The 12,941-nt window shown below is 37.8% G+C and overlaps 1 protein-coding gene across 4 annotated transcripts in view; it reads left to right on the top strand.

Annotated features, from left to right (window-relative positions):
* Positions 1-12,941, top strand: part of MTM1 (myotubularin 1) — a 49,022-nt gene that overhangs the window by 17,367 nt on the left and 18,714 nt on the right. For all 4 annotated transcript variants that reach the window (XM_071569760.1, XM_071569762.1, XM_071569759.1 and 1 more), the window contains 5 exons: positions 1,566-1,637; positions 2,519-2,591; positions 4,055-4,149; positions 5,136-5,246; positions 6,147-6,248. In XM_071569760.1, the coding sequence (XP_071425861.1) occupies positions 1,575-1,637; positions 2,519-2,591; positions 4,055-4,149; positions 5,136-5,246; positions 6,147-6,248 (444 nt within the window). In that variant the 5' untranslated portion in view covers positions 1,566-1,574. The remainder of the gene's footprint in view (positions 1-1,565; positions 1,638-2,518; positions 2,592-4,054; positions 4,150-5,135; positions 5,247-6,146; positions 6,249-12,941) is intronic.

The following is a 12,941-nucleotide window of genomic DNA, read 5'->3' as shown; positions in this document are numbered from 1 at the left end:
GAAAAAAAACTGAAAAGAAACGCACTCTAAAGAGACTGAACTGAATAAAAAGAATAAATTATATTTACTAACATTTACAAACCACACTGTATACACAATACTTAGGATCCCACTCCCCAGGGGAGAGGGGAAGGGAGAAAAAGGGGATTGATTAGCTGGAAAATAGGGGAGACACCAACCCAACCCAAAGAAACCGAATGAATCAAAACAAACACAATTAAAAACCTCAAGGAAGGGGAACAAGAATGAAACAATCTCACCCAGGACAGGAGAAACACCAGGGACCAGAGGGACCAGACTTCCACCACCTCCCTCCAACTCCTCAGCCAAGGACCGGAACAAAGGAACCACCACTCCCCCACTGCTACGTGGAAGACACGTGTGGAATACTTGTAACTTCCTTAGATACAATGGTTACTGAGGAAGCCATGGGTCAAACCATTACACCTGTCTTCTTTCTTTATGAGATATAGCCAAGTTGGGCAACAAACCTGTGAACTTCAGGTTGTGGTTTGTCCTTTTTTTGTTCCTGCACAGAGTCATTACAGTAACATCAAAGCATTTTGCCTCTTGCAGTTGAGTCTGTCACTGTCGCCTGAGTGGGACTGTTGCAGTGTCACTGTCAGCCCACTGTTACACGGGAGTAGGGGCTGATCTGTCAAGGTGCAGAGAGATCTGGGCAAACTTTCCAGTGTTGAGAGGGGAGAGAAAATGCTAATTTAAGACTACAATGTTACATTTATGGAATAGAAACAAAGATTGTATAGTCTGTACTGCCTTTCCCTGCCATGAGCAAACAATCTCTTCAGGATTGCTGTGGGATGTCAGATCAGAAGGGTGTGTGACTGGGAAGTGTGAAAGGGAAGTAGGAGTGTTTTCCCAGTGTTTCTTCTGGACACCCCCTGTGCAGTGTTGGGAAATTAAGTTGATGAATCCTGTGTCATGCGATTCTGTCTTTAAATAATACCATTTAAAAATAAATGAAATCCCTTTCCTTTAAACACATGAAGGTTGTTCAGACCAGAAGGCTGGACACTCCCTCTTCTGGTGTGCTCACTGAAGCTCCAGTTAGGAAATGGGGGATTGTTTTTAAATTGAGAAGTACTGTAGAGCTCCTGCTTTTTTTTTTTTAAACTTGAAGTGCTTGAGTGTATTGACATGCTTGTGACTTCAAGAACTATGCAATAATACTCCAAGTAGGTTGTGTTTCATAATACGTGTTTCCAGTCACTTAAAACATGCACTCTAATGTCTGTTGACTGAACTAATAATAGTATTCCAACAACTGAATTCAATATAGAATTTGAGTCAGAATATTCCTTATAATAAGAACCAATTGCAAAACTAGTAATGATTTTTTTGTTACATTTAGATGCTTTTAAATAGTGGCTTTCAGTAATTATGAGGCATTGTGTAATTTTTTTAATTACCAGTAACTTGCAAAACATTCTTGTAAGTTCTTGTAAGTTCTTGATGTCTACCTGTCCAAAGTCTAAAAATCTCTGCTGTAAATAGTGTGTAGTCCAGGAGGAAGTTTAAGTATCCATTTTGTTCTTCCTTGTCAGATACCTGGTATGGCCTCATCATCAACACCTAAATACAATTCAAACACCTTGGAGAATCCCTCAAGTAAAAGGGTGAGTGTAACTTTATTTTTTTTACATCAGAGTTCCCAGAGATTATCATCTTGCAAATTCAGTTAGAAAAATGAGTATTTAAATAACTTCTTGAATACATATACTTATTTTTATTGCTAAAATTCTAATGCAGTTAGCTGAGTTGATTTAAATATCTTTTGGAATGGATGGACAAAGTATTCTCTATCACAGGTAATGAGAGCCTCATTCATGTCAGTTCTAATGTACTTTTATCCTTGAAACTTTTTGGCACTTCGTTGCCCTAGAAAAATTCTGTATTGTGATTGCTACCTTGTACCTTGTTATATTGTTTGGTTCAGTTTTAAAATGTTCATCTGCAGTGAAAAATACAATAAAAAAATCTAAATGTCATCCCCCTCTGCTTTTTGATGCTGTGCAGCTGAAGAAAATGTAACCTGGGTGCAAGAACAGAAACTACTGAACGTGGCAAAGTCACAAAAGGGTAGATTGTGTGTGATAGTTGTGAGTACATTGCTTTAGTAATTTCAGTTGATTTGTTCTGCAAAGTCCAGTGAACTTGGAGAATTCAATGCACAAAACTTGCAGAGAACAGTATAGAAATTTAATTCCAATTTAATGTGAATATAATGGACTGTTCTTTTAGGAGAAAGACTAAAACATGCTTGTGTTTCAGATCTGTTCAACTTTTAGATGCTTAATAGTTGAAGTTTAAAATAGTGGTGTGTGTTCCTGTTTTGGTTCAGTCTGTAAATTCCTCCTGTGGCAAAAGCTGTTCTTTCCCATGCAGGAATTACCTTTAAGGGTGTTGGTTTTGTTTTGTTTTGTTTTTTTTTTTGTAATCTGAAACTTGAAGAAATTGTAAATAAGGTACAATGTCCTGTTGTGCTTCTTTTCTCCAGACTCTTAAAGATGGAACTAACTGGGAACAAAATGAAGAAATACCTCGTCTGCCAGGAGAGACCAGAGTTACAGGTATGGAGCTGTAGAGCTGCCTGATGTAGGATCTTCAGTAGTCTGGCAAATAAATGTATCTTACTGGATTGTTTTGTAATTTAGACTGGTTTGGGCTGGGGGCGAAGGTAAATCATGCTGAAATGTCGTGAATTTTTCCAAGTAATTGTGATAGGGACTTTTTATCACTTATCACAAATTACTTTTTAAGCTTTTACAGTCTTGATTTCCACACATAGCAGATCCTCCAAAAGAAAGAAATTGCAAGCCAAGTTGTGTCAAATTGTATTTCCAGATTAAGTAGCACATGTCTAGTGATGAGAGCTCCTCCAAGCTTTCTGGAGTCAAGAGAATTCTGTGACACCCAACATGTATGGCTGCCTTGTACAGTAGTGTGGAACTTGAACCTGAACTGTGACTTCCCTAAGTACCATTATGTGCACAAACAGGGCTAGTCTGCTCTTGTTGGCCTTTACATACAGTTGTAATGTAAGACAGATTAATATATTTTGTATGGTTTTCTTACTTGATGGAGGATCTTCCTGAAGAGGATTTTTTTTTTGTTGTGATCTGTCTTATTTGTGGAGCTTCTTCTCTTCCCTGCTCTAGGATTTGTTAGGTAGGTTTGTAAATAAGATTGGTTGAGGTGAAAGCAAAGGGGTGATTCAGAGGAAGTAGTTTTGTTTTTAATGAGGAAGGCATAATGGAGAGGGTGTGGGACTAAGATGGATGTATGATACAATTCTTATGAATATTGTCTGTGCTTCGGGGCACCACCCTGGAAGGAGAGTGCTCTTTGTGGAAGGCACATACATAGAGTGGCCTAAAGAAATGAGTGGACAGGAAGAAATAGATGGAAGTCTTTAACGTCATGGTTGGACTAGATCGTCTTAGAGGTCTTTTGCAGCCATAGCAGTTCTAAGATTCTGATTGCATTGCTTCACTTAAGTCTTCTTTTTGAGTGGTATGTGTATTTGTTTTGTTCCTGTCCTTGGCTGAAACAATGCTGATGGCCCTGCTGTATTTGATGGCCTCAAATTGAAATGTAATGTTTCCCTTCAGCATGCTGAATGCCCTAAACACTTCACAACTTCAACTACTGCTTCAATGCAGAATTGGCTACAGAAAGACATAATATATCAACAATGTATTTGTTCTGGGTTAGTGAATAGGCTGGTACAGTAATAGAACAGTGAGTACTGCAATGTCCCACCTCTCCCATGTAGTGCTGAGAAAGAGAACACAAATGTAACTAGGGAAGGCTACTGAAATCTGTGCATTTAATTTGGACAAGTTTAGTGCATGAGTCTTTCACATTTCCTTAATAATTCAAGTGGATAAAACTCAGACTTACTACTTTTTAAATTAATTTATCTCTGAGTGGGTCTTAGGAGTACAGCTTTTTTATTTTACTACTACTTAACTGATGCTGTCTTTCGCTCTGAACTTCTCACAATCTTTAATAAATACTTCATTTCTTACAGACAAGGATGTTATTTATATGTGTCCATTTAATGGCCCTGTTAAAGGAAGAGTGTACATCACAAACTACAGGCTGTACCTGAGAAGTGTGGAAAATGTGAGTAATATCCCACAATTACTTCCATGGGATGAGTTGGCTTTGAACTCCCTCCCATTCACCTCCACTGCCTGTAGTTTTTTTGTTGTTGTTGCCAGTTCATTTCTTTTAGTTTTGGCACACATATGCTTGTGAAATTACATGGGAGGCTTTTTGCCTGAAATGGTCTGTAATGTTTGTAGTAACCGTATCTTAATTGTGTAATGGCTAAATAGTAATTGCCTTGTGCCACTGAGAAATCTGTATTAAAATAGACATTCTTTAAAGTTAAATGTGTTGTAAAAGTGTGATTTTTGCCTAGTAAAATTACAGTTTAATCACACTGAACTGATAATTTTATCTTTTGTCTGTTGGAGCTTTTTGATAGCTGTTCTATCACTTATTCTGTGATAGATCAAGGGCAGCAACTGATGATGTGCAATAGTTCTTAAAAGAGGTATCAGTAGCCCAAGATACTACTTGAAAACTAAAATGCTTTGATTGATAAAACCTCCTGTAGGTGGGGGGACTGGTGGTGTATTCAATAAGGAGCAACAAGGGAGAGAATAAAATGTGCTTGTGAACTGTTTCATGTGTTTTGGTTTGTTTGTTTTTTTTTAAATAGGGCTTTGGGGCTACTGAACTGAGGTCTTTCTGGTTGTAGCTAAGTCTACCAGTTCTGCTTTATGCTGTATATCAATAAAGCAGTATTAGCAAGCAGAGACAATCAATAGTGTAAAGCTGAAAGCATCTTTCAGGGTGCTGCCACCTTTTTTCTCTGCATGCTGTATTAAGCATGAAGTATTTTTGTTGCATGTAAAATTGTGTGACATTCAAGGCTGTAGAGTGACTGTACAGACTTGGTAACGTGTTGGGAGGGAAGACTCAAAGGCAGAAACACCCTTTTGTTTCCTGTATGAATTTCACGTCTGCTTTCTACTCTGGAATGCATAAGAACATTTTGCTTGAGTCTTCAGGTTAATCTTTTCCTTAAACTTTCCTTGCAGGATCCAGTTGTGGTATTGAACGTTCCATTGGGTGTAATTTCAAGGATTGAAAAAATGGGAGGAGCTTCAAGCAGAGGAGAAAACTCTTATGGATTAGATATAACCTGTAAAGTAAGACTTTCCAGTAATTTAATAGGAAATGAAACCTAGGGGTTCCTTTTCTAACTGCTTACCTATTTATAGGAAGGAAAAAGTACCTGTTCCTTATAGCTGAATTTAGAAAGAGCTTTTTGGAACTGGACAGGGAAGTACCTTTCATATAAAGGGCTGTTTAACTGTCCTCTCTGTGTGCGAGGAGAAAGATTGGTCTTGCTTTCTGAATCACTAATTGACAAGAGGTTTTGCACAGTAGTCTTGGTTTAGAGCACTGTTCCTGCATTGCTTCATTATTTCCTTTGTTCTAAAAGGAATTTTTTTAATAATTCTGTTACCTTTGAAGAACACCTCAGCAGAGGCTTTGTAAGTTGTAAAGCCAGTGAAGAGTTCATGCAGCAGCCATTTTTAGTTTAACAAAATATTGCCACTATGAAAAAATAGAGTCATAGGGGAGTTCTCAGTGGATTTTTCAGGGTCCTTTATTGGACCCATTAATCAAGTGTGTTTGCACATTGATTATTAGCAGTTAACATAAAGATATCTTAATTTTGATGCTGGTGATTAGAAATGTATTCTGTAGAGGTTATTGACAAATTTTCATTTTGAAAACATCATAATTCCCGTCCTGCAAACATTCAACAGCTTGTGAGACTTTTTGTGAATCAGATACAGCCATTTCTGGTGGCTTCGTGCCAAAGTGGCATTTGCACCACACAGAGTGTGGTGCTGCTTTATTTGTACAGTTCTTACTCTCTATTCTATTTTACGGGATAAGAAATAAAACTGAACATTCACAAGGGTTTGAGGTGTGTTGCAAACAGATTCTAAATCACGTTTAGTGCATAATACAGCACTTGTACAGAGAGAAGCATCTGACTGCTTTGGTTCACCTAAAAGATAATGGCTTTGTTTTAGGATATGAGGAATTTACGATTTGCATTAAAACAAGAAGGGCACAGTAGAAGAGATATATTTGAAGTCCTCACAAAATACGCTTTCCCCCAGTCTCATAACCTGGTAAGTTACACCATTTTTAGTACTGAGTTCTCTTAGTGCAGAGTTCTTGCCAATTAACTCTACGTGTTTGACCTACTAATGGGTACATCATGCCTGCTTAAAAAGAATAACCACAGAATCTGGTGTCAGCATAAACTGAAAAGAATTAATGCTTTCATTTTGTTTAGTTGCAACACTTCCATCTATATATTTTGTAAAATTATGACTGCTGTGTGCTGTGCTTCAGGTAAACTACTGAGCACCTCTGCTTTATACAGATTTCATTGCTTAGAAACTGCAAGTTATCCTCCCTGATTAGGTATTATATTAGAACATGCCTTACTTGATTTCTTGAAAATGTTAAACTATCAGGCAGTCTCCAAAGCAATGATAAATATGAATCACCAGGAGTTTTATTTCAGGAGAAAAAGGCATGGTAAGAAAACATTTGTTTTATTGATGACACTAATGAAAAATATAACAGGCAACTAATACACAGATTTACACAGATTTATTTTGTGTTAAAACATCTTATGGAAGGAATTCAGCAACAATGATGCAAACTAACCATTATCTTACATTATTTTTTGCAAAATCTGTGTACTGTGTTTCGTGTGAATAATTTGAGATCTCTTTAGTAAATGCATTATTTTGTTCTTCATAATACTCAGTTTATGCTTTATTGGTGTGCCTTTATTTAGGATAACTGTATAAGAGCTCCATTCACAAAATATTGGAGGGTTCTGCTCTAAATTTTTAACAACTTTGTTCAGGACATTGTTGAGTACATGAGGCTGCAGCAAGAATTTTACTTCTTTTTGTGGAAATACATATCAGTCAATGGACTGGACTGTAGAAACATTTAATTCTTTAAAATGTTTTTGCAAAAATTTTGTGTTCTGTATGCAAATTGGAAAGAAAGCATAAGGAAAAATAAATTATTTTGCTTAGTATGTTTTGTAGAGTTGACAAATAAGTCTTTAGAATTTAAACAGATTTCTGCATTTGGGTGGGTGTGAGGAGTTGTGGTCACAAAGAAAATGAAGAAGTGAATGCATCTCTCAACCCTACAGTGGCATTTTATGCACATTGCAATAGAGAATGATTGAAAACACAACAGGATATATGGATTTAGAAAGTATGATGGAAAAGAGGAAGCCATATGGAGAAGTATCATTGGGTCCTGGCTTCTGTTTCAAGTAGGGCTGTAGATTAGGTTACCCAGGGCACAGTCAAGCCAAATCTGGAATATTTCCTGTGAGGTAAATTCTGTCATGTGTCTGGGCAATCTCATCCATATTCTTATAGTGAAGACTTTTTTTTTTCTTTGCATTGAGGATTTGTGGACTTGTATGCAGTGAATATGGACAAATCAAGTTGTAACTGACTTAGAAGGGTGCCTTGTGGAATTATCTTTTTTATTATGTCCAGTCCAGCTATGGGGCTTGAATAACGTGTTGATGAGCTGCGGACTTGATTTAGGTTTTGTCACCCAAAAAGACCCAGTGTTCCTGTCCAGTGATGGCAGTGAGTAATGAGGGGAGTATTCTCCTTCCTGCTTTATTTGCTGGACCTGTTGAACCTCGTAAAGCTCATCATTATATGGCCTGCCATGAATGCAGCTTGCTCAATAACAAAAGTCTTGGTCAAGGCAGTAGTAATTTTGCCTTAGGATTCAGTAAAGCACCAAAGTTGGTGACTGTGGAGAATGGCTGTGCTTTTTCTCAGCTGTGTCTGAAGCAGGGTATGTCCATTAGAAATTGTGATTACTTTGGAGTGAAATAAAGTGAGCCTATGGTGTATCTCAAGTTGCACCTGTCCTTTTTTCCTAATGTCACAATTTGGATAAAGCCTTTAACATGAGCTAAGCAAAGGTGTTTTCTTCATGCTGCACCATCCTCGGACAAATGGATGGTAAATACAACCCAAAAGATTGAGTGGAGTGTATTTACTATTTTCAAGATTTGTCTCCATCCCCGTCCCAACACAGCAGTGTTTGAGAGCCTATAATAAATCATCAGTCTGTTCACAACTGTTCCTCAGTGCCTCGGGATTGTCCTTTGTGTTACTTCCAGAAGCTAATTCTTATTTGTCTCCAGTTTGAGCATAGGTTGGATTCACAACTCCTTAAATCAGTAACATAAAGTAAAATCTGATAGCTTATCTGACTGACAGCTTAGTTGATAGGGGGAAAAAACAGCTGCTGTGTATAATCCTCTGTTGCATTTGCAAACTTTTACTAATTGACAGAAAACTGTTGATGAATGTGCTTTTAAAAAGTTTCAAAAAATAAACCCAAAATAGCCAAAACCCCAAAATGAAATGTTCTGGTATACCACAAAAGATGAGATATATTTAGTGTCTGTAGTTTAGTTTCTACATAGCAGCTGCTTCACTTCCTGATCTTATCTTGAAACAACACATCATTTATATAAGAGTATTTGCCATCATAACTGTACGATACGTGTTTGTTTCTAACCTCGATAGCTCTGTGGGAGGGCCAGTTTGGGTGAGACACTGGTAGTCACACTGTCTGACTTGGACCTCTCCCACTCCCTATATTGCTGCTTCTCCTGGTAATTTAAAGTGTCTGAAAGTCAGATCATGCCACAGTTGCTGTTGGATCTACAAAGAAGACTTTGGATGGCAGTGAGGTCTGGTGTAGGTGCCTGTCTGGTGGAGCACTTGGTTTTGCACCAAACTCTCGATTTTGAGGTTCATTCCCAGTGAAGTGTCAGACTCGATGCAGGGCTGGTGTGAGGTTACTGTGTCCACACATGATCAGAAGTCAGTTACGTAAACACTGCGGTGTCTGATCTTAGTTTGTAGATGAACAGGTAAGATGAGTTGTAGTAATGGCATATTAAAGGCAAGGATAATGGTGTCTTTATTTTTAAATATACACATAAAGATTGCTCAAATATTTAATAAATTGTGTATACCTTATATATTCAAGTATAACATGTATTTGTGTATTGTAATGCCATAAAGAATAAACCTGTAACTACTGTATTTATACTGATATTTATAAATTTATGTAATATTTATACTGGTAAATAGACTGCCTGCCAAACTGTGTTGTCAGACTGCAGCTGCTTTCTCCTTTATCTCACAGAACTGTGTTACACTGTGAGCAACCAGTGTATCACATATTATTTTTGTGTACAAAATGATAAAGGTAAATTGAATGTTGAAGACAAGTACTTTTTCTGTAGGAGGTCTTAAAAAGAGACTGATTTGCTGAAATTGTGGGTTAGCACCTGCAAGGAAGTAAACAATTATTTGCACAGTGAAGCATAAAAAGTAGTTTATCAAAAATGTTACAAGATTTAAAGGCTTTTTTGAGGTGAAGTAGTAGACTTCTTCTTCAAGTGAAGCAGTAGTTGTCTGCTTTTAGACTGTGGATCTGCAATGAAATCCCTACTTCCACTCTGTGCAGAGGCTTTAACTTGCTTTTACAAAAATCCTGACTGATGTATGATGAGTCTTGCTTGGTTTTGCCACTGCAGGTGTTGAAATGTCACAAGCCTTGCACCATGTAAGTGTACAGAGTGCTGATTTACTATCCCTTTTTTGGAAATTATTTCTTATCTCTTTAATGCTTTCCTTGATTTCTTCTTTGTTTCCTATGGCAACTGAAAAGAATTGAAACTGATTTTTAATTGGAATTGATAGACTTCTATCAGACGTGTAGCATTAATCTCCATCAGACTTAGAATGGATGTGATCAGTATATTTTAAGTGACTGAGAGCTATCCTACTTTGAACCCAAGATGTGAGATAAAAAAAACAATGTACAGTTGGCTTAGGTACACCTGTACAAACCACAGTTCTGCTTTTTGATGCTGTGTTCCTGATTTTGAAAAATCTCTTCATGATCTAAAAAAACCCACACTGAAACACACTTTTATTTTGCTACAGTATTGTTCTGGACCTGATTATCTCAAGTGTAGGTTTTATTTTTTAAATTTACAATCATTTTTGTCAAATCTGGACATGTGGTGAAGCTGCAGTTGATTTAATTCCTGGGACAACAGAGTGGATGCAGTAGGAGCTGTGGAGTACAGCTTTTTGTTGGAGAGGCAGGATTAAGGATGAGATTTGTATTGTATCGCCAAACTTCATGAACAAAGATTTGAGAAGGGCTCTCCCCATGTGGGTGTGCCCTTCCAGCCTGCCCAGTGGATGTTTTAGGTGAGGCACAGCCTGCACAGAACTGGCCCCACCGTTTAAGTCCTGAGGTCCATCTGCCACAGCCGAGCAAGCTTGGACAGTGACAGTGAAGTCCTCAGGACTGTTACAGCCCCCGGTATTAACCAGGGCTGACCCTGCTCAGCATCTGAGATCGGATGGCAGGGAGACTTTAACTGCCAGGGGACGGTCCCCACTGAGACTCAAACTCACGACCTTGGGATTCAGAGTCCAGAGGGCTCTCCTTTATACCACGGGATGAGATAAGGGAATGGAATTTTGTATGTGGAGGGGAGAAAGAAATGAGTGGAGGTCAGGGTAGAGACCCAGAGTACCTAAAGTATTGTTTGGGGAGAAGGAGGGTTTAGCAGGGATGTGCCATAGCTGTGAAGGGAAGGAAAGACACGTGAAGAAGGTGTAGAACTGGGTGACTTTTTATTACTCTATTTGAAAAGCTTACCTGTATGAATAATGATGCACTGAGAGAGGCTGACAGAGTTTTTCTGCTTTGTGGGGACATGGGATTCTGATAGCTGGTTGTGTAGTTTCGTTCTCTGACCTTCCTCTGCCCTCCGTACTCTGAAGGATATAAATACACATCCAGCTGGTCTGTTCTAAATGCCTGTGGGCAGTGAACTGACCTCCTCCTTTCATCCCTACACCAGAGGTACGTGTGTATGAGGGGCTCTAATATGAAGGAGCCTGTACCCACAAAAAGCTAAGCCCTGTAGTTTTTAAGATAGCACCTCTCAAATCTTACATCAAGTGATAAGAGAAGCTGTGCATATTGTTTTGTAAATGGCATAATTTTTTCTTCCTGTAATTCTTTGTCTCATTTGCCTGCTGTGCTGTAGAATTGCATTCAGATTGTGTGCACTGTGAGGTGAAGGTTTCAGCAGCATTAAGTTAATCAAGACATACATGTACAAACATACTGCATTTAATCCATAATCTTGGGTTACTGAGAACAAAAGTGGAGGTATGTGAGTCCTTAGTGCAGATGTGAAACTTACCTGAACTATAATAAACCATTTTGGAGCCTAAAGATGTATTTGCCACCTGGACTTGTTCACTCTAATGGGGTTTGTCAATTTAGTGCATCAGAGTAATCAAATATCTAATTCAACAAAAAATGTTATTCAATAGAAATTACTTCATATTTCTCATTATCACATTTTGTTTCTAACAAAAGTAGTGTCCAAACGTGTGCTAAATATTACTTGTACTGACATAGCTCATAAAATAAAATTGTATCCAAGCTTAGATATTACATTTGTTAAAGTCTATGGTTCCTGGTATTAAAATGGTTAATAAACATGGGTCGCTTGTTACACTGAAGTTAAACTGTATTTTCAAATTAAATAGAACTATATGAATTGAGTGTAAATGTATGCAGAGTATTAAATTCACATTCTGCTCTGACTTTGATGACACATGACACAGCAATACTTTGTGTACTTTGTTGTGAGGAGTGGGCCTAAGGTAGGGTGGGGATGATGCTGTATTTCAGACTAGCAGTTAGCCTGGACTAAAGCTCAGGCCGTCTTCACAGAGTATTTCACTACTTGAGATATCAAGTCTGAAGTGAAAGGCTGTTGGAGTGGCAGGTTCAGTACTTTGATCTGTTCTGCAGTGATTGAGAGTTTCAGTAGTAACCAGGTTAACTGTGTGGTCTGTACACAGTGGTGCACATCCAAATGTATGTGTACAAATTTTGTTATAGTTTAGTCAATGCTTGCAGAACAAAAATCATTTTTAGCCTTCAGGATTTTAGAGACTGTTCATTTTTAAATACTGTTCTTGTTGTGGTATGATTCAAGAGTTTCCCCTGAACTGGTCACATAAAAATCTAAGTCCAAATTTTGCTCCATACACCTTCACATTCATTGTAGTGTTCTGTGAGTTGTTAGACTTCAGATTTTTGCTGATTGATCCATTCTACTAGTGAATTTTTTTTAATTGAGCTGTATAGAAAGAATTTGCACTACCTAGAATGTCAACAGAACTGATGAGGTGTTATTGTCCACCTAAATGGTTGTGGATTGTGTGACTGAAAGCTTTTGTAGCAGATGTGATAAAGCTGCTGTAGCCAAGCATTTTAAATGAATCATGCTGTACACAGAGAGACATTGTTCTTTCAGAAAAGATTCAGTCCCTCCCCTCATGCATACTAAATCTAACCCTGGTTTTTAAAAGGTGAAAACAAAATACAGTTTTCAACTATGGATACTTTTGTGGGTGATGAGCAGTGAAGCTGCAGTTTGTTTTTAGTTTGGAGCAACACCTTTTTTATTTTTGTCACTAAAGAACTGTTCTACATACCAGCTATCACGATGCACTGTAATAAACTCAGAGTGTTTTACTTATCAGGGCTTAAGCTGGGGAACTTTTAAGTTCTCATGAGGAAACTTGCAGTAAGTAGGAACTTAAATAAATAACTTACTCCTGTCTTTGAGGCATAGTGATTCCAGTGTTTATTTCCTACTGTTTTAAGATTCTTCTTTGTCTCTGATTCCCTGGTGA

The sequence above is a fragment of the Pithys albifrons genome, chromosome 14 (assembly GCF_047495875.1).
Source record: "Pithys albifrons albifrons isolate INPA30051 chromosome 14, PitAlb_v1, whole genome shotgun sequence".
NCBI classification, from domain to species: Eukaryota; Metazoa; Chordata; class Aves; order Passeriformes; family Thamnophilidae; genus Pithys; species Pithys albifrons.
This window is presented reverse-complemented; position numbering and strand designations above follow the sequence as displayed.